The sequence below is a fragment of the Aulonocara stuartgranti genome, assembly GCF_965226115.1.
Source record: "Aulonocara stuartgranti genome assembly, chromosome: 11".
Lineage (NCBI taxonomy): Eukaryota > Metazoa > Chordata > Actinopteri > Cichliformes > Cichlidae > Aulonocara > Aulonocara stuartgranti.
In genome coordinates this window covers 37,146,511-37,168,241 of record NC_138947.1, presented here as the reverse complement: position 1 = coordinate 37,168,241, position 21,731 = coordinate 37,146,511, and the positions used below count along the sequence as shown (strand labels likewise).

The 21,731-nt window shown below is 44.6% G+C and overlaps 1 protein-coding gene across 3 annotated transcripts; it reads left to right on the top strand.

Annotated features, from left to right (window-relative positions):
* Window positions 1–8,022: 8,022 nt before the first annotated feature.
* Window positions 8,023–19,871, top strand: nod1 (nucleotide-binding oligomerization domain containing 1). 3 transcript variants are annotated; one of them, XM_082551012.1, is made up of 13 exons: window positions 8,028–8,318; window positions 8,429–8,512; window positions 9,580–9,778; window positions 10,221–10,395; window positions 12,649–14,461; window positions 14,533–14,616; window positions 16,420–16,503; window positions 16,591–16,674; window positions 16,951–17,034; window positions 17,121–17,204; window positions 17,392–17,475; window positions 17,579–17,662; window positions 19,744–19,871. In XM_082551012.1, the coding sequence occupies exons 3-13, from the start codon at window positions 9,602–9,604 to the stop codon at window positions 19,814–19,816; spliced, it is 2,826 nt and encodes a 941-aa protein (XP_082407138.1). In that variant the 5' UTR covers window positions 8,028–8,318; window positions 8,429–8,512; window positions 9,580–9,601; the 3' UTR covers window positions 19,817–19,871. The 3 variants fall into 3 exon arrangements, with proteins under 3 accessions (XP_082407139.1, XP_082407138.1, XP_082407140.1); XM_082551013.1 differs by lacking the exon at window positions 8,429–8,512 and having other exon boundaries at window positions 8,023–8,318; XM_082551014.1 differs by lacking the exons at window positions 8,028–8,318; window positions 8,429–8,512 and adding an exon at window positions 8,524–8,913.
* Window positions 19,872–21,731: the final 1,860 nt, after the last annotated feature.

Sequence of the window (21,731 nt, the reverse complement as noted above, 5' to 3'; positions counted from 1 at the left end):
CGTGGCTTCACGTTAGTCTCTTGACCAGTTGCCTAGTTTAAGTCTGTTGCATTATGGTGTGTCTGACGGCTGCCTCTCTTTTATGTTCCCAGGAGTAGTGGGGAGACGAGAGGACAGCGAGCACGGGGTGCTCATCACGGAGAAGCGGAGACAGGAACACTAGCACTGGGAAAAGGACACGTCACGGGAGTCGGGAGTGCACAGAGGATTTATTGTTATTTTCCTTATCACTGTAAACAAACGCACTGCTTATTCACAGAGCTCCGCACCTGGGTGCTCCTCCCTCACACCCCCACGGTTTGCCCTGCCAGGTTTTCCCTGGCAAACTGTGACAACAACACTGTCCAATAGAGACACATGAATGAAATGCAGTGTCAATAAAAACACAGATTTTTTTTCATATTCTTCAATGATATTTATTTAAAAATGTAATATTTTTACATCTGAATAAACTTTTGGGCATTACGCTGACTGATGGATGGACAATGAATGCTTCCTCATCCTTCTTGTCATGCACCGTGGAAGTGTCTGAGGAGCTTTTCCACTTGGATTCTGTGTCCACACTTCACAGGTGGAGTTTCCAGCCTCTCACCTGGGCCTCATCTGCAAACAATCAGCAGGAGGGCTTCTTAAACCGGCGCTGCCTGCTACTCCTCGCCAGTTTGTTCTGCCATCTCCAGTGGTAACTAAGCTTCACCTCTGCTCCAGTTCTCACTTGCTCCTTCCCTGTGTTTAACCTTGTTTCCCCTGTGTTTAGATCTCTTCTGCAAGCATACTCATCCTACCCTCAAACTCCCTTACTCGTCCAGCAACAACTTCTCCCTCTGTTGCAGAATTCCCGTTGGATTGTTCCATCAGGAGCCAGATGATCAGTCTCTCGATAGCTTTTCCTCTGGTTCCTGCTCTCTGCTGACACTCCTAGCTCGAGCCACGTTCTCCATTCCCTCTCTTTAAACAAAGTCTCATAAATAGTTTAACCATGTGCATTGAATCTGCATTTGGGTCTAAGCCTTCTATGGAGGGAAGAAATCATCACAGTGACATCTATTCCATTTTCAATTCAATTCAATTTTATTTATACAGCGCCAAATCACGGCAACAATCACCTCAAGACGCTTTATATTGTAAGGTATACTTACAAAGAAAAACCCAACAATCACATGACCCCCTATGAGCAGCACTTTGGCGACAGTGGGAAGGAAAAACTCCCTTTTAACAGGAAGAAACCTCCGGCAGAACCAGGCTCAGGGAGGGGCGGGGCCATCTGCTGTGATTGGTTGGGGTGAGAGAAGGAAGACAGGATAAAGACATGCTGTGGAAGAGAGACAGAGGTTAATAACAGATATGATTCAGCAGAGGTCTGTTTACACATAGTGGGTGAAGAAGAAACACCCAGTGCATCATGGGAATCCCCCAGCAGCCTAATGCTGGGCATACACTGTGCAATTTTTGGCCCATTTTGAGACGATTTTTCAGTCATGTGACTGTTTTGGGGATCGGCCCGAGTTAATCATGTGTTGTGCGTCGTATACATGGGGTAACGAGAAGCGATTAACACCTCCCAATCAACAATCGTTTGGTCGTAAGAAAATCAAACCTGTTTGAAATCCTGTCGGCCGTTGTGAGGGTGTCACCGCAGCACGCACAAACACAGAAATGAAAGTGAAAGGATGGAGCTACACGGATGTGATCTGGACACAAGCGATGGAGGTTTGTAGAACTTTGGCAAGCTCGTCCGAACCTTTTCGATGTGGCCTCACAAAATTATGGACTGATTCTTATACAGCGCTTTTCTACTCTCCCGGAGTACTCAAAGCACTCTATACAACACGCCTCATTCACCCAATCACACCCATTCTCACAAACACTGTCTCTATACTTAGTGCTTTCTAACTACATTCACACTCCAATGGATGTATCAGAAAGCAACTTGGGGTTAGTATCTTGCTCAAGGATACTTGACGTGCTGACTGGAGGAGCCAGGGATCGAACCACCAACCTTCTGATCAGTAGGTGACCTGCTCTACCTCCTGAGCTACAGCCACCCCAATTATCACGACCGCAACAACCGTGAAAATAGTGTAAAATTTTGTGTCATAACCTTCATGCTATGGACGCACAGTGTGAGCACTCAGGTCGCACAGAGCAGCGGGCCGTATAGTGTGAGACCCAGCATTGTGACCTACTACTCACCCCTGAGTCAATCGTACAGTCTGAGCAGGAGCTGAATAACGCGACTGTACAAATTGCACAGTGTATACCCAGCTTATTGCAGCATAACTGAGGGAGGAATCAGGGTCACCTGAGTAGGCCATCAGCCTACTAAAAGGACAGAGAAAAAACCCATCGAAATAGTGAGTCGTCATCACAGGTGCTGGTGGACTCATTTGAACACCTCCGAAATTTGCAAACATGCAAGTATTCCTCTTCTTCCTCAAAATCCTCTTGGGAACGCTTCCTCGAGCCTCCAGTTTCATGGTTGTCAAGCTCTTCCTGCGCATCTTCAAAACGTTCATCACTACTGCTCTCAGAGTGATCGTACACAGTTGAGCTGGTCCCTGAATCAGAGTTTGCAAGCCTGGAATTTTTGCTATCACGCTCTTCTTCATCTACATCTTCCTCTCTGGACCTTTTCGTGGATCCACCAGCCAGCGGCCCTTCTTCTGTTACCTGCTGATTGATGTCCTCATCAGCAATATTACCAAAACAGCCCTCGCCATCAGTGTCACAAGCAGAAAAGAAGTCAGAGTCATCATCAGAAAACTCCTCGCTCCATCTGATTCTTTTGTTTGGTTCCACATCTTCTTCATACAGCTCTCTAGACCTCCTCCTGGATACACCCGGCTGAGGATCCTCTTCTGGGATGTACTGGTGAACATCCACACAGTCTTCAAATGCCTCATCAGAATCCTCATTTTCAACACCAACAACAACAACAACAACAGCATTGTGATCATCATGCAGTTCATTGTTGTCAACATTGGCATTATTGTCTCTCACATTAATATTAACAGCTCAAACAGCTAACAGATCATCTGCAGAGGAATGGTTTATTTGAAGAGTTTCAGTCAGGTTTCAGAGCTCAGCACAGCACAGAAACAGCTTTAGTGAAGGTTACAAATGATCTTCTTATGGCCTCTGACAGTGGACTCATCTCTGTGCTTGTCCTGCTAGACCTCAGTGCAGCGTTCCATACTGTTGATCATAATATCCTATTAGAGCGATTAGAACATGCTGTAGGTATTACAGGTACTGTGCTGCAGTGGTTTGTATCATATCTATCTAATAGACTCCAATTCGTGCATGTAAATGGAGAGTCCTCTTCACACACTGAGGTTAATTATGGAGTTCCACAGGGTTCAGTGCTAGGACCAATTCTGTTTACATTATACATGCTTCCCTTAGGCAGCATCATTAGAAGACATAGCATACATTTACACTGCTATGCTGATGACACCCAGCTCTATCTGTCCATGAAGCCAGATAACACACACCAATTAGTTAAACTGCAGGAATGTCTTAAAGACATAAAGACCTGGATGGCCGCTAACTTTCTGCTTCTTAATTCAGATAAAACTGAGGTTATTGTACTCGGCCCTGAAAATCTTAGAAATATGGTATCTAATCAGATTCTTACTCTGGATGGCATTACCTTGGCCTCCAGTAACGCGGTGAGGAACCTTGGAGTCATTTTGACCAGGACATGTCCTTCAACGCACATATTAAACAAATATGTAAGACTGCTTTCTTCCATTTGCGCAACATCTCTAAAATTAGAAATATCCCGTCTCAGAGTGACGCTGAAAAACTAGTTCATGCATTTATTACTTCCAGGCTGGACTACTGCAATTCATTATTATCAGGATGTCCAAAAAACTCACTGAAAAGCCTTCAGCTAATCCAAAATGCTGCAGCAAGAGTCCTGACAGGGACTAGAAAGAGAGAGCATATTTCTCCTGTTTTGGCTTCCTGTTAAATCCAGAATTCAAAATCCTGCTCCTCACATACAAGGTCTTAAATAATCAGGCCCCATCTTATCTTAATGACCTTGTAGTACCATATCACCCTATTAGAGCGCTCCGCTCTCGCTCTGCAGGCCTACTTGTTGTTCCTAGAGTATTTAAAAGTAGAATGGGAGGGAGAGCCTTCAGTTTTCAGGCCCCTCTTCTGTGGAACCAGCTTCCAGTTTGGATTCGGGAGACAGACACTATCTCTACTTTTAAGATTAGGCTTAAAACTTTCCTTTTTTCTAAAGCATATAGTTAGGGCTGGACCAGGTGACCCTGAATCCTCCCTTTGTTATGCTGCAATAGATGTAGGCTGCCGGGGGATTCCCATGATGCATTGAGTTTTTCCTTTCCAGTCACCTTTCTCACTCACTATGTATTAATAGACCTCTCTGCATTGAATCATATCTGTTATTAACCTCTGTCTCTCTTCCACAGCATGTCTTTATCCTGTCTTCCTTCTCTCACCCCAACCGGTCGCAGCAGATGGCCGCCCCTCCCTGAGCCTGGTTCTGCCGGAGGTTTCTTCCTGTTAAAAGGGAGTTTTTCCTTCCCACTGTCGCCAAAGTGCTTGCTCATAGGGGGTCATATGATTGTTGGGTTTTTCTCTGTATCTATGAAGCGCCTTGAGGCGACTTTTGTTGTGATTTGGCGCTATATAAATAAAATTGAATTGAATTGAATTGAATTGAATATTTTGAATGTTGACATTGTCATTGTCAAAGTCAGTGTCAGTGTAATCATCATATCGTTCCTCTAATAATCTAATAGCTCATTCAGCCTCCAAAAAATTATAGAGAGCAAAATAAAGATTGTTCAGGAAGCCAAAGAGTCCACCTGTCACGACTGGGGCCGCAGCCGTGTGAAGTGTAGAAAGGAGGACTCAAATGCAGCACTTTATCAGATGTGAGGGTGATTTATTAAGAATACTGAACATAAAGTGGGGATGGCAAAACAGGACTAAGGATAAACTAAACTGGGAGAAACTAAACCAAAGAGTAGCAAACTGGACACGCAGGGGATTCACGGAGAAATGCAGAGTACGCAGGGTGACACAGAGGATGAACACAGACGACGCGACAAGGAACAGAGGCAAACACACACTATAAATACACAGAGGGACACTGGGAAATCACACACAGGTGGGAGACACAGCTGGACCTGATTAACCTGACGAGACAGGGGAACACTAACACCAGGGACCAACAGAGGGAGCACAAACCCAGAAACCCAGTATCTAAAATCCCAAAACACAAACCATCCCAAAACAGCCCACACAGAATAATGAAAATAATAACAATAAATACACCAAACACAAAATCACTGAGTCACGGACTCAGGATCATGACACCACCAATAGGTTCATAAGCTGGTTCCTGATCTCCACTTGGAAACATTTCTGGGTTAACCTGTCGGCCTGTAAGATCATTTAATCTTTTAATGAGCATTCATAAATATCTGCTGAAAATCCGTTTTTCATCAATTCCAGGACTGAGTACATGTGCTTATACCATTACGGTTATTTTGTGACCCATCTCCTGTCCTCCAATAGCCAAACCCATCTGTTCTCTGATTGGATAGTTAAATTTGTGATTGACATGACATTGGCCAATCAGATGAAAGAAGAAAAATAGGGTCAAATTTCATAGCTGTACCTTGAAACTTGAGTGCAGAGCAGTGTTGCCAACTTAGCGACTTTGTCGCTATATTTAGCGACTTTTTTTCTAAAAAGCGACTAGCGACAAATCTGGCGACTTTTTCTGGTGTTATTGGAGACTTATTTATGACGACTTTTTGACGTGAAAGCGAGTATCGCTTTTACTCTCAACAAGCAGCGGGTGCTGCCGTGGGTACCTCGCCCCTTCCAAAGCGCTCACGGGCGGAGGATAGTCCTCCCCCCGCTGCTATCAGGGCAGAAGATGTTCACACCTATGCGTCCGAACTGCAAATGAATCGCGCATGAGCGAAGCCGCCGCTCCCACACTGACTGTAACGCAGTCAGTTCTTCTTTTACTGTTGTGCTGTTTTGTGGATCACAAGGTTTAAAACTACTTATAAACACACACACAAAGTAACTCCACCAGAGTGCCCATTTCGGGTCACTTTTGCCGGTCCAAGCCCGGATAAAGGAGCAGGGTTGGAATTGTGACATTAAAAAATCAATAATTGCTAAAATAAATTTAATTTGTAGTTGTAAATAAATTCTAACTGCATTTAGGACGTTCTTTACTCACTTTGTCTCTTTCATGATGTTATTTCTCTCTCCAACAACATAGGTTACAATTATATTAGCTGGACCAATTATGCAAATTAGGCGATGACGTCATTTAGCGACTTCTAGCGACTTTTAGGACAGCCAATAGCGATTTTCCTTACTGAGGAGTTGGCAACACTGGTGCAGAGTTTCACACGTATTTTTTGGCTAAGTCCACACAGAAATCTTTTTACACATACAAATCCTGATTTACAAGTACAAAATATTTATGACCACAATTTGAGCCCATACAATGTCCAAAGATTGAGCGACATCCTCGCGCTTAAATCCGCGCAGACAGCCTCATACTGGAGGACAGACCTGTGCAGGACGGCGGCCCTCTCCTGGTCTGTGACGTTTCCACCAGCCGCCCTCGCCCGGTAGTTCCCGTTTTATGGCGTCGTCGGTTTTTTGACTCGGTACATGCTCTCTCGGGCCTTCACAAATCGGTGAAGGAATGGGCGGCGTGCATTCCCTGCCAGCTCGCGAAGGTTCATAAACACACCAAGGCACCCCTGGAGCAGTTCTTCATCATCATTCATGTACAAGTTGATCCGGTGGGTCCTCTGCCGCAGTCACACGGTTTTACGCACCTTTTAACTATTGTTGACCGCACCACCCGGTGCAGTCCCCCTGGCGTATACTACCTATACTACCGTTTTTGTCAACCTGGGTCTCGCGTTTCGCCCCCCCCCCCCGTGGACATTACCTCAGACAGAGGCCCCCAGTTCGTTTTAGAGCTTTGGTCAGCTATGGACTGGGGGCCAAGGTCCACCACACAACCGCATACAACCCGTAAGCTAATGTGAGCGGTTCCACAGGTCGCCCCCCAGGAGCATCCCCCCAACCGCCAGCGTTTCAAATTCCTCCTGCCTTTCCTGCGCGCCTACACCAGCCTCGTTCACAGGATGGACCTTCCTCTGCCAGTTCTCTCCCTCACAGGTTCAGTTGTTCTGGCCGTTTGCTTAGGCCCACACTGAGACCTCTCCTGTCATCTTTACACACCTCCACAATATTATTATAATTTATTATAATTATTACCATAAGTTAGAAATTGTTGATGAATCACTGAGGATGTTACTCTTGAACTGCAGAATAATTGACCAATTCTATTCAGAATCACAGTCCAGAATGCTCACATATAATTCATCACATTAATCCTGACACACTGCTCTCTCTTCCACCAGCTACCTTTACATGTTAAAAGTATGATGGAAGCAGGAGTAAGGCGAGTCGGCTCACAGTCAGGGTGTGTTTTCCTCCTCTCAGACTGTGCGCGCAGGTGACGATGAGTAACGGCGGCCACATGGGGGCGCTTTATCAACCTGCTGTGGTGGGTAGCTTGGTCAAAATAGTGTTTCCGATGTGACTTCGCTGTGATAGGCAGATGTCTGAACGCACTTTTCCTTTACTAAATATTTATTTTTATTGGGCGATCCGAGTTTACTGAAAAACACGAGGAGGCAGAGAGGAGAACGCCCAGGACCAACCACGCGCCTGAGAGGACGGCGACAGTGATAGTTGTAGTTAATCAAATTAGCAGGCCTGTTATAAAACAAGCCCCATTTCAACTTCAGCTGATATGCAATACAATACATTGGTCATAGTGTTGACTCTTATTCAAGTTGTAACACATTTATTTCATTTTAAAGATTTTAAACAGGGGCTTATTTACACATGGATTTATGGATTTATGCATTCATTCATAGATACACTTACACGACGTGTGCAAGGTGTACCACCACCCCGTCACCTCTCCTCCAGCAATTGGATAAGAGAATTAAAAATAGAGAGAGATGGGTGGACATACTAACGTGCAGGACTCCACAGCTTTAGCGGGACCTTGAACGCAGCACGCATAGGTTGAGAAACCCCGTGAAGAAATGACGCATCCATTCACAGCGCTTTTACTTCCTGCATCTGTGGCTACAGCTGATGCTTTCTAAGGGGCGCGGCACAGGCACTAACTGTAGCCTAATGGCTGTCGTGCATTTTAACAGAAGTTGTAGTTTTCTTTTCTAACCCGGCTGTAACTTTGGTGTGGACCCAGCACAATGGTAGGATTGATTTATGGTTCTGTACCTACGATACCGTCCAGTACGGGTAACTCTTCTGTGGGCTGCAATGAACTTCGGAGACATCATTTTTTCTTATTGGCACCTTTCAGGTGCTCTTTAACAGGGTCAGCACGGCTGAGGGAAGAGAGGTAGAGGCTAAGCGTTCATGCCAGTTACGGACTCTTCTTCACTAAGTTTGTATTTCCGTAAACAAAACGGAGCCATTCCAGGATTGAGGGTAAAAGCGGGAAAATACGCCCGAATGTTGTGTTACTTTGTGACTAAAGGTGGGAAAGATATTTGTAGCACGAACTTCGGAAGTGATAAATCTGTAAACCGCGTTTGGCGAGCTGCAGGTCAGACAAGTTCTTGCCAGCCTTTGTGTGTTTACAGTATTTGTGAAATGCAGCCACCGGTACTCATGCACTCAGTGTTTCAGACCGAGCTCAGAGATGCAGGCTGCTCACGTGTGGTCACAATCGGAAAGTTACCTCGCAAACGGTAACGGCCCCGTGCACGCGCACACACATTTTTAAAAACCTTTTTGCGTTTACGTGTGGACGAGGAATACAGAGTTCATCACACACCGTCAGAGGTATGTGCCTTTTTCCACGCCACGCTGTGTGCACGTTATTGTTTACATGGGATGAACTGCAGAATAGCAGATAGAGACAAAATACTGTTAATCTGACTGTCTGCAGGTTTACACGCAGTTACTGTCCCTCCATTTACAAAGGCAGAGGCGTCACGGTGGGATTATTTTACGTGTAGTTGTTTTTTCCTGTGTAATAATGTTCAACATTGCATCAATACATTTTTCAAAAAATGCCTCTCTGTGCAAAATGGGTTTAAAAGAAAGGAGCCAATAAAACAGTCCTTACATTCACACAAAGGTTCGGCTGAAAGCACGAACGAGACCCTGCTGTTTGTACTCGAGCAATTTTGTAACTAAATTGTCATCAGTTTCAAATGATAAGAAGTGAACCTGTGTGAGTCCTGTTGCTCACTTTGTTCATTTGATTTAGCAAAAATCGTGTCACAGTGGTTACATGGTTAGCGCGTGTTCCAAACACGAAGGGTGATGACAGGGTTCAAGAAATATCTGGGATGGCTGTGTCAGGAAGGGCATCAGGTGTGACCATCTGTGTCATGTGCAAGTCACAAAGGTGACCCCTTGAGAATAAGGAAGGAGAAGAAAGAAACTTACCATGTGATGTTGAAATGCTGTCAGCAGTGTCGTTTCTGATCTTTTGTTCCACAGAGCTGACTGTTGTCCTGTAAATATGGATCAGATAAAAGAAGCCAGGGTGCCGTGCTCCAGCCTCCTCACCTACCACAGAGAGCTGCTCGTGACCAGGCTGAGGAGCATTCAGTGCATCCTGGACAACCTGTTCACCTGTGGCTTCTTCTGTCAGGAGGATGTTGAGATTGTTCAGCAAACTGCCACCAAGGCTGATCAGGTAGAAAAAAGAAGATCCCAGACAAAAACTGTGCTCAAAAATCTCTGAATACGACTCCTGACTGCCTCTCCGAGGAGGTGATGTTTGTGATAGTGTCTGCATGTGTGCGTGTCATCACTCTGTGTGTAAACGTGACAGCTTGAAAAGTTTGGATTGTGTGTTTGTAAAACTCTGTGGAGGGTGAGGTCATGCTAACGACCCACGTCAGCTATCGTCCATCAAGGTCTTCAAGGTCAACTTAGTAATTCATTGGTGGACAGCTATCATTCCTACAGGTGTTGTGTGTTTTGTGAATATATCGAAAGTACTGTATAAAATGACATTTGACCTCTGACCTCTCCTTTAAGGTCAGTAGATTGCATACATACTTCACAATTTAAAAACTTTAAATATAAATTTGAATTTCTTTCATGATTTTTTTCTTTTTCTTTTTTTTTTTTAGGTGCGCAAAGTCCTGGAGCTGGTCCAGTGCAAAGGGGAGGAGGCCTGTGAATATTTCATCTTCATAATTTATAAAGTATGTGATGCATACATAGACCTGCAGCCATGGCTGGAAGAGATCAACTACAACCCAAGTGAAGATGTAGCAGTGATGAAGGTGGTTAACACTGATCCAAGTAGGTGTCATTATCTTTGACCTCTTTCATACTTTACAGCTCTCACATCTGTAAGAAGTCAGTCTGCTGTTACCAGTTGAGCCGTTATGGTAGAATATAAGAATCTATAACAAGAGTAACAGTATATTTTCTACATGATTATACAGAAAGTGTAGTTATATTTCAAACTGTAATTGTAGAAACCAGCGAGGTTTTTTTGAGTGACTGAAGTTATATGTAGAGGATGTGGGTGTTTTAAATGAATAACGACAGTAACCATCAGGCTGATGCAGCAGGATTAAAGGAGTCCCTGAATGTTATTGACTTAAAGCTGTTTTATTTGTTATTTTTTACTTGAACTTGTAGAACTTTTGTTTGTGAGAGCATGAAACATGCGCAGCCTTACCACCTCCTCAAGTCTCAGAATATCTTAAAAGCACTTGAAAAGCAAAATATGTTCAGTATGCAAAGGTCTTAAATGTTAATAGTGATGCCACAATTTCAGTGCACATTTCTGCCCACTTCACAGATTTAAATGATGTAACATGCACTGTAAAAGTAAATGATTTAGCTGGACATGAGACAAACGTTGTAAAGCAGCTCTGTCAGCCCTCACAGTTTATTTCTGTGTGGATAAAACAGGGTAACAGATACAGTAAGATAAGCTAGAGTAACTAACGCAGTGGTTAAAGCCAGTATCTAAGAAACAACTAATAACAGAAGGCAACCTGCACTCTGTCGCAAAACAATATTTGATACAAAATATCCAGACAGCCATTTTTTAGGTGGGCACACTATTCTTTATGATTTCTTTTCACATTATTAAACACATTTGGACACATTTGTAACATTTTACCTTATTATTCATTTGAACTGATATCAGTTATGTTTAACTTTTGTTTGTATACTTTCAGGCTTTTGGTCTAAATTTCATGTAAGTTTAACTAAATGTAATTAAGCCACACAAAAGCTTCCCTACCTGGAACCAGTCAACGTCACGCTGCAATCCTCCCTTAAATCATGTGATGACCAATAAAACACGGTGCACCGAAATCATAAAGAACACACTTTTTTTTCTCTTTAGAAACCCAGAAGAAATCCCCCGTCTGTAGCTACAGATAACAGACACGCACGCACACACGCACGCACACACGCACGCACGCACACACGCGCACACACGCACGCGCACACACAGACGCACGCACGCGCACACAGGCGCGCGCGCACGCACGTACGCGCGCGCGCACACACACACACACAGCAGCGCTGCAAGATGAGCAGTCAGTCTTTATTTAAACGTTTGGAGCTATTTACACTGAATATTCCACTTTTGGAGCTTTCTCACACTGGGCCAGTTGCTCTTGTGTTTTCTTATTTCATCTGATACGTTTTTCTTGCTATTTTTGGTCATTTATGAAACAGCTGAGCAGTGGCGGCACTCGGGTTGTAAACACTCCACTCCCTCAGTTCTCTCTGCTTCACTTTTTTGTAGTTCTTACAAAGAGCAACACCTTATAAAACTCTAGATTTCCCCCATGCTTATGTGTTCTCTACCCTGTAAAAACGTGAACACATGGAAAATTGAATAGCTATGTTAGTGCGCATAATTCTTTTTTGCCTTTCTAGAGGAGTTTTGTCTTCTACAGTTAGATTAGAAGATCATAGTGGTATTGTAAAGCGCTTTGGGTGCCTAGAAAAGCGCTATATAAATCCAATCTATTATTATTATTATTATTATTATTATTATTATTATTATTATTATTATTATTATTATTATTATTATTATAGTATTGCTGTGCTGGGATACCTGCTGTTATTGTGGTAGTGTTGTGAGTTACAGTGCATTTGGAAAGTATTCACAGTGCTTCACTGTGCAATGCTGTCTCAGAGACCTGAAGATGATTCGTTCACTGGACTTCATGGCTGCCACTGACATGCTTATACAGACAGCCGTGTGCCAAACCATGCCCAATCAGCTGAATTTACCACGGTGGAAACAGGATGCACCCGAGTGTCATGGAAAAAGTTACACATGTCAAGTTTTGTTTTTTATTTTCAATACATTTGCACCAGTTCTGAGTTTTTTCAGTCATTATGGACTACTGTGTTCAGGAATTTGAGCTGAACTTGACTGGAATTTACTTCGTTATCAGGCTGTAACATGGCAGCATGTGGAACCAGTGAAGTGCTGTGAATCCGGCACAGATGCACTGATCTAGATCTGTTTAAGAATGAGTTTGATCAAAGCTTTGACACTTTTTAATGTGCACTAAGTCAGCAGATACTGTGAGAAGTTAAGACATGACATGAGCCGGGACACCAGCTTCATCATGTCCTATGGCCAGCAAGAGGAGACGCAGCTGGAGGACCTCTACACTGACACTGTGATGGAACTGCTAAATGACTGCAATGAAAGCCTGGGCTTCTTAGAGAGTGTGGACCAGCTCCTGGGAGATCACGCAGCTTTCAACCCCCAAGGTGAAATCATCTACGTAATGGGGGATGCTGGTGTGGGAAAATCCATCCTTCTGCAGAAGCTCCAGAACCTCTGGTCCATAAAAGAGTTGCAGACGGATGCAGTCTTCTTCTTTAAGTTTCGCTGTAGGATGTTCAGCACCTTCAAGGACGCAGAACAAATCTCTCTCAGAGACCTTTTGTTCAAACACAACTGCTACCCAGATCACGATCCAGACAATGAAGTGTTTGATTACATCCTGCGCTTCCCAGAGAAAGTCGTTTTTACCTTTGACGGCTACGATGAGATTCAGGAGGACGTCGACCTGATGAACCTGCCTGAGGTGGTTTCACCGGAGGATAAGGCCAACCCGCTCCAGCTGCTTATCAGCTTGCTCTGTGGGAAATTACTCAAGGGCTCTCAAAAAGTGCTGACGGCCCGGACAGGGATTGAGATCCAAAGCAGGGTGATCAGAAAGAAGGTGGCTCTGCGTGGGTTCTCCCCAGATCACCTGAAGACTTACACTGATTTGCACTTTAAGGAGCAGGAGCACAGAGAGCTGGTGTCCATTCAGCTGGATGCCAGCCCCCACCTCTGTGGGCTGTGCTCCACCCCGCTGTTCTGCTGGATTGTATTTAAGAGCTTTGGACACCTGCACACAATGCACGACAGCTTTCATCTGCCCGAAACCTGCATCACGCTCACCGACATCTTCCTCCTGCTGTCCGAAGTGTTCCTCAGTCGCTCTGCTACACCTGCTCCGTCTTTGCTGAAGAAAAGCACCCGCTGCACCTCGGAGACGTTCAAAGCAGGGCTCAGGCCTCTTGCTGTGTTTGCCAAGCTGGCGCTGCAGGGAATGGAGAGAGGCAGCTTCATTTCCAGCCAAGAGGAGATCAGTGAGTGTGGTGTGATGGAGCAAGATCTGACTCTCGGCTTTCTCAGACCTGTTAGTGAGGAGGGTGCCAGCGGGAGCTCCGCTACCTTTGAGTTCCTCCACATCACCCTTCAGTCTTTCCTGGCGGCTTTTGCTCTGGTGTTGGACGAGCAGGCTGCTGCCAGCTCCATCCTCAAGTTCTTCACAGAGTGCAGCAGGAGAAGGAAGGTGTCTTGTCTGCCTCTTGATTCCTGCATAAGTAGCTCTTCAAAGCCCAGCGAAAAGAAGCCGTTTGCAACCAACGAACACCTGCAGTTCACTAATCTGTTCCTGTGCGGCCTGCTGTCCAAGAGTCAAAGAGGCTTGATGGGACATCTGGTGTCTCCCGTCTTACTGAAGAAGAAACGGGCCCTGCTGAAGTCGTACCTTTCCACTAGTGTCAAGTTGCACCTGCGTGGCTTACCCCACTACGACGGCCAGGAAGGCAAGAAAGTTCACGTCTTGCCCAACTTCCTGTGGATGCTGAGGTGCATATTCGAGACGGGAAGCAAAGACATTGCTCAGATGACGGCGAAAGGCATCACGGCCGGCTTCATCAAGCTGGGTTACTGTAACGTGTACTCGGGTGACTGCACCGCCCTGAACTTTGTGCTGCAGCACCGTCAGAAAGTCCTGGGGCTCGACATGGATAACAACAACATCAGTGACTATGGGGTGAAGCAGCTCAAGCCTTCCTTTTGCAAGATGACCGTAGTGAGGTGAGTACGGCCGTGCTTTCAAACACCTGCTTCGTTTAACTCTGAGCTCTAATACAACTGTTCCCCTGCAGACTGTGTGTGAATCACCTGTCCGACAGCAGCATCGAGATTCTTGCAGAGGAGCTGTGCAAACACAAAGTTGTGGAGGTTTTGGGGTGAGTAAACGTTGTAAAGCCAGTCATTGTCGTAACAACAGACTATATCAGGGTGCTGGATGTGATTACATCAACATTTGGGAGCGACTGATCTGATTTTTGGATCAGATTGGGATCGGTGACACCTCAGTAGCACCCAGGGGCCCAGTCTGTTCAGTTCAGTTTTCCATTGTGTATGTTCACTCCTTCACACTTCAGCAGCAGTGCACTGTTTGCTAATGATGTGGAAGTGCTAACACAGCATGGAGGAATCTGAGAGTAAAGGCTCAGCACTGTCTGCTCTCACTCAGCATTCAAACTCTCTCTGATCCAGTTATCTGGGTGGTAGTTGTATAAAGTTATAAACTGATTTGTGTCATTGAGCGAAATAAGTAAGTCAGAATTCAGGTGACCCTGAATCCTCCCTTAGTTATGCTGCAATAGACGTAGGCTGCCGGGGATTCCCATGATGCATTGAGTTTTTCCTTTCCAGTCACCTTTCTCACTCACTATGTGTTAACAGACCTCTCTGCATTGAATCATATCTGTTATTAACCTCTGTCTCTCTTCCACAGCATGTCTTTATCCTGTCTTCCTTCTCTCATCCCCACCAATCACAACAGATGGCCCCGCCCCTCCCTGAGCCTGGTTCTGCCGGAGGTTTCTTCCTGTTAAAAGGGAGTTTTTCCTTCCCACTGTCGCCAAAGTGCTGCTCATAGGGGGTCATATGATTGTTGGGTTTTTCTCTGTATCTATGAAGCGCCTTGAGGCGACTTTTGTTGTGATTTGGCGCTATATAAATAAAATTGAATTGAATTGAATAGAATAGAAACGCTCTGTGCTCGACACGTCTTGTTTCACATTGCCAAGGTTCAGAAATGTTACTAAACAACGGGTTGGCTCACTGTGCCTGCAACGGTCTGTAGGTTTTGCTGTTGTGACAGGATTTGTTCAGTGATACATTTTTTCCTTTTAGGATCCACTTCCATGTTCTGCGTTGAGCAGGCCACAGTGAATAAATATCCTTGGTTTGGTTTGGAGGCTCTGAGCTCATCACTCCAGCCACGTGTGGCACATACAACAACAACAACTTTATTTATAGAGCACATTTAAAAACCAACGCTATACCAAAGTGCTTAACAAAAAAGACAGAAAATAGAACATAAATATTATAAGACCAACAAAGTACCAAATATGCTAACAGGTCAGTGTCACTGATACAGGAATAGCATGAAATGCAAATCAAATAAAAACATAGCAAAAGCACAAAAAAAGATATGTATAAAAGAGAAATAGAGTAAGTCAAGAAATCAGATAGGCAAGGTTAAATAAATAGGTTTCTAACCGTGATTTAAATGATTGGATAGCAGTAGGTTACTCCACAAATCAGGTGCAGCCAAGACAAACGCACGGTCAGCTCTAGACTTCAGCCGAGATCTTGGCTGCAGGCAGCAGCAGCACTGCTGACGTTTCTGAGGCAGTTAGAAAACTGCTCAGTTTGGGCTGGAGTGTTTGGTGTCAGCGAGGACGTTGGTGTTTATATAGACACATATACTTTTACAAACAACTATGGATGTCTTACAGTGTTTGGAATAATGTTTTCATCTTATCTTCTGTAATTCTTTTTATTTGAGGATACTATCCCTCTGTTCAGCACTCCGCCGACACTTGATGTCCTTTAAATGTGCTATAATGCACCGCAGCTTCAGTTGCCTGCATGAAGCAGCTCGCTATGTTATTCCACTTTCTCCAAAACCTGTCTGAATCACTTTTTAAAAAACCAAAAACACACAGTGATTTATATTTTTACATTTGTGTCCTCAGGCTTTACAACAATAACATCACAGATGTTGGAGCCAGGCTTGTTGCTCAGATCATCGAAGAATGCCCCAAACTGCGAGTTCTCAAGTAAGTTAAACACATCTCCATTTGGGGAAAAAACCAACATACCTTACTAACATTACTAACCTTGAATACTTGGACATTACTTTGTAGGATTGGTAAAAACAAGATCACCAGTGTTGGTGGGAGGCATCTGGCCAACGCCATAAAGAAGAGCTCGTCAATATTTGACGTTGGGTAAGAATTCAGTGTTCATCCAGGAAATTCAGCAAAGTGCTGAGGCGTAAGAAACAAAGTAAAAATGCAGCTTTAATGGTGACAGAGGAAGTTTCTAGCATTTATTCTGAGCGTTTGGGCACAACAGAAATAACCCTGGTGACTGAAACCAGATGTGACAAAGAGAGAAATCCCACCGAGAGGCATTTTTAGCTGTGTTGTTTAGCCCAGCTGCAAACATTTGAGGAAGGACTTGGTAACGAGGTGCCTGATCAGGCTTTCTGTGCATTTTTGCAGGATGTGGGGCAACAGTCTCGGCGATGAGGGAGCAGAAGCATTTGGAGAAGCTTTGAGGAACCACCCGAGCCTCACCAACCTCAGGTAGGAAGTTATAAAAACGGCACAAAAATAAAAACGCCCATTCAGACTTACTGATTAAAATCTTTACTCTTTTTTTTGTCTTCTAGTCTGTCGGCCAATTGCATTACATCCAGAGGTGGGCGGGGCCTGGCTGAAGCACTGAAAGAGAACACGGCACTCAGGATATTCTGGTACGTGCAGTCTGTATTATCTCAGTCGACATCAGTAATGTAGGAGAGCTGGGATGCGCCACCTGAACTCGCAGCGCTTAAATGCATGGTTGACCTTATGGATGTGGAGCTACGTCACAGTCAATGCTGCCTCTCCAGAGTGACTACAGTCTCAGGGCTGTGTGCCGTTACTGTTTGTGCTTTTTAGGTTGGTGGAGAATGAAATGACCGATGATGCAGCTCCACACCTGGCTGACATGATTCAGGCAAACACTGGTCTGACCCACCTGTGGTGAGGACAACACAGCATCAGTCTGCACCCTGTTTACACAGCATGGATCGGAGCTCTTACACAGCTCAGTGTCCTTTGTAAGTCACTGCTTGTTGGTCTGCAGGTTAATCAGCAACCGGTTCACTGTGGAAGGGATCAGGCAGCTCGCTGAGGCCCTCGCTCACAACAAAGCACTCAAAGAGATATGGTGAGCATCAGTTCAAATTGACATCTTGGTCTTTTATTCTCCCCTCAAGGTTATGTCAGACCAAGCAGAGGGTGGGTGATTATTTGAAGTCCAACTTATTCCGGACACAAACTTAAGCTAGTTAGGGACTGATCGGTAACTGTGAGGCTGTTGAATGCTCTGCTATCACTTCCAACATGAACGAAGACAGGAAACTAAACAGCAGTGATGTTTGCAGGGTTACTGAAGTTGGGCTAGCTCAGACCTTCCCAAAGTGTGGGGCCCGCCCCCTAGGGGGGGCGCAGAGCCATTGCAGGGGGGGCGCGGTGTGAAAAGGGGAAAAAAAACAAACAAGGCTTGGACACTGCTAGCACAGGCGCCCACAGAAACGCAAAGCAGGAGATGAAGCGTCGCTGAATATGTTTCCAAACCAACTTCATTCTGAGCCAAAGACTAGAAAACATGGTGAAGCAAATCTTCCCTTTGGCTTCACCTGCACAGGTGCTGAGGTAGGTCTCCCTGCAGGACTGGTTTCCCTGCGTCAGGAGCAGCGCTTCAAATCACGGACAAACAGGATCCCACATTCTTGATTTTTAGTTCACAAACATTTGTTGTAATGACTAACTGCTCCTGACATGTTGGAGATGTTTGCTCTTTATACAGTAAAGTTACAGCAGGATACAAATAACATCAGGCTGATCCTGCCACGATTTGTTCCCTCGGTTCAAATCACAGACAAACAGGATCCAACAGCTGTTTGTTTTTAAACCCATTTTGCACAGAGAGGATTTTTTTGATTTGATAGCAATGTTGAACATTATTACACAAAAAAAACAACTACACGTAAAATAATCCCACCGTGACGCCTCTGCCTTTGTAAACAGAGGGACAGTAACTGCGTGTAAACCTGCAGACAGTCAGATTAACAGTATTTTGTCTCTATCTGCTATTCTGCAGTTCATCCCATGTAAACAATAACGTGGCCACAGCGTGACGTGGAAAAAGGCACATACCTCTGACGGTGTGTGACGAACTCTGTATTCCTCGTCCACACGTAAACGCAAAAAAGGAGTTTTAAAAAATCTCAGTTTTCGGTGATTGGAAACGCCGTTTAGGTGGATGAAACAGCTGCGTGTTCAAAAATACCCGTGTAGGTGCGGACGCAGCGTAACAGAGTTAGTAGTTTATTTCATTGCTACCTGTAATTTATTGCAGATTATTGTATTTGCTTAATTGTTTACTAAATGTTTGAGGAGTGAAATAAACCGCAGTGGAGCAAAACATTTTTCATGTAAAACAAAGGGGGGCCCAGCAAGATTGGATATCCCACCTGCTGTGATGGTTTAATGCGGTACAGATGTTTTTATTATCATTACGTCACATCCTGTTTATGACAGTTAAGATAAATAATATTCTTATAAGAAATAAAATTGTCTCATGTACACACTACTGTACTTTAATGCGGGTCATAAGGGTGGTACGTTAGAATTTATCAGGTGGTACTCATTGTGAAAAGGTTGAGAACCACTGATCTGATCATCAGGCGCCTCTACTGTAAGGTAGACCCTACAATAATGGACTAGTGCGTAAATAGGCTCAAAGGGTGTAGCTCTGCTGATGGCCCTTATTTCTCTGTTGAAACCGACAGCGAGCGAATAAAATAGAGGAATGAAGCTGTCCCAAGTCATTTCAGGTTCAGTAAAAAAACAGGAAATTTCTGCTTTCTGTATTACTGAGGAGGAAGGAAAAACATCATTCAGATGTTCAGCGGAGACAGAATTTATTGATTCGTCAGTAAAAGGTCTATTGAGATATTACCGATGATGAATGAAAGAAAAACACAGCATAATCTAAAGTGTCGGGCCAGTACGTGCCAACAGAAGTAACTGGTGGTGGGGACGTGTTGATCTCCTCGATCTGGAGCTGAGCTGGATCCACATTGGACCCAGACTAGCAGGGAGATGCCCTCTACAACACTAGGTCCAGCTTCTCCCCGTCACCCGTCTTTGACAGCATCCACAGAGTGAATTGCAGGTTACGTGGGGCCGTCGTTAACGTTGTCCCTGTGAATGCATGACTGGAGTCTGATTGTATTTCTGCAGCGTGAAAGGAAACCGGCTCTCTGAAGAGGAAGAGCAGCAGTTTGTGTCGGAGAAGCGGCTGCGGTTCCACTGACTGGGCACCTCACATGACGCATGCACGGAGCTGAGTGAAGGAGGAAGTGCGCTCGGTCCAGTTTCACCCGATGCTGCGGGGATAAAGTCGCACCACCTCCATTGTCTGTGTTTTTATCTATTTAATATTCTTAAGCGAAAAACCCAGAATGTTTCTTTTTGAAAATCTCTGAACGACATCACCGTGTTTCATTTTGGGGACCACTGACTGGGCACCTCACATGACGCATGCACGGAGCTGAGTGAAGGAGGAAGTGCGCTCGGTCCAGTTTCACCCTGATGCTGCGGGGATAAAGTCGCACCACCTCCATTGTCTGTGTTTTTATCTATTTAATATTCTTAAGCGAAAAACCCAGAATGTTTCTTTTTGAAATCTCTGAACGACATCACCGTGTTTCATTTTGGGGACTTTCCCCTAAAATTTCAACAAGTGTTTCACAGTTTTCCACAAAAGTGAGGAAGTGGGAGCTTAAACAAGAAGTATACAGCATGCTGACTTCCTCACATGCACAGCTTGTTTTGTGTGTACTGTAAATGCTCTTTTATATTCATCTTACTGTTACACAAATGCTGTTTTTCACTTGGTGTTTCAAAGGTCTCGAACTCTTTCCTGTGTTCCTGCATAGATGTGACCTAAAGTGTTACAAGAATAAATAAGTGGAGCCCAAACACTCCTGAGTGGCAAATGTGTGAATGCGGTTCCTGTGTCGAACACGGGCGAAGACTTTGATTCGACTGTTTCAGACGTGGCCAACACGTCAGTATATCACTACCAACGTGTTTTACACATGGCCTCAAGTCCTTGTTTGTGCGTGTTTGTTTAGGAAGAAAACAAAGCAAAATGCTTCATTGTGGTCGATTCAGTTAAAAAACATTGTCCAAGCAGCCGTCTGATTGGTCCAGGTAATCTTTAATAAACAAACAGGCAGCGTGGTCGTTTCAGAGAGCCGGAGCTCCTTACACACAGGTGCCTTGATGTGCTGTTCAGTATGAACATTAACCCAGGCTGCTTGGACCCCACAGGCTAACAGACCTACATGCTGTGAAATCCTGTTTCTATGGATGCACATACAGAAATATTCAAGCTTGCTATGATTCTTTTGTTGTACAGATTGTTTGTCGGGGCTCAGACCCCACAGTTTGCAGATAAAAAGCATGCTGGGACTGTTTCTCTCGGTGCACACTATCAAACACAGCAGCAACCAGCAGCTCTCAGAGCCTCTCGTTTGATCTTTGAGTGATTTCTTCTTTTTCTTATTGGTTTATTTGTCTCAGCTTTCTGCCACTTACCTGAGTTCAGGTATAAACACACCACACCTTCCCTCAGCAGGCTGTAGTCTGCACCACCACTTACTTTTACTTAGCTTCAGGTTCGTTCTCCTCCCTCGCTCACCATGTGTGGTTTCAAAATGAGAAGATGATGATGATGATGATGATGGCCAAAATGCTGGGAGCGTCATGAACCCAGCACATTTACCTTGTGCTTCTTCAGACAGTAGAGACCTAATAACTGGATAAAGTCTGAGGCAGGACCGTCTCATATATTCACATTAGAACTGTTTTATTCTTTGGAATAAGCAAAGGTCCAGTATTGATCAGCCTCCATGTGCCTACAGTAATAAGTGCCAGATTTTCTTTTCTTTCTTTCCAGCGAGTTGCAGGCTGTGCAGGGGATTTCTGCCTGCCAGTGCAAACAGGGGAAGCCCCATCGTGATGACCCAAGTTACACAATAATGCAAAAAGCCATTGGAGAACTGAGAATCTGAGGCTGGTCACTGAAAGAGTTCACCCAGCTCCCATCATGGTGTGGACTGTCATTTAGCATCTAATGGGGCGTCACTGCAACTAATAACACCTGTCATTAGTTTAACTTTATTAATCACTCTGTAAGACAGATTTACAGGGCTCTGATTGGA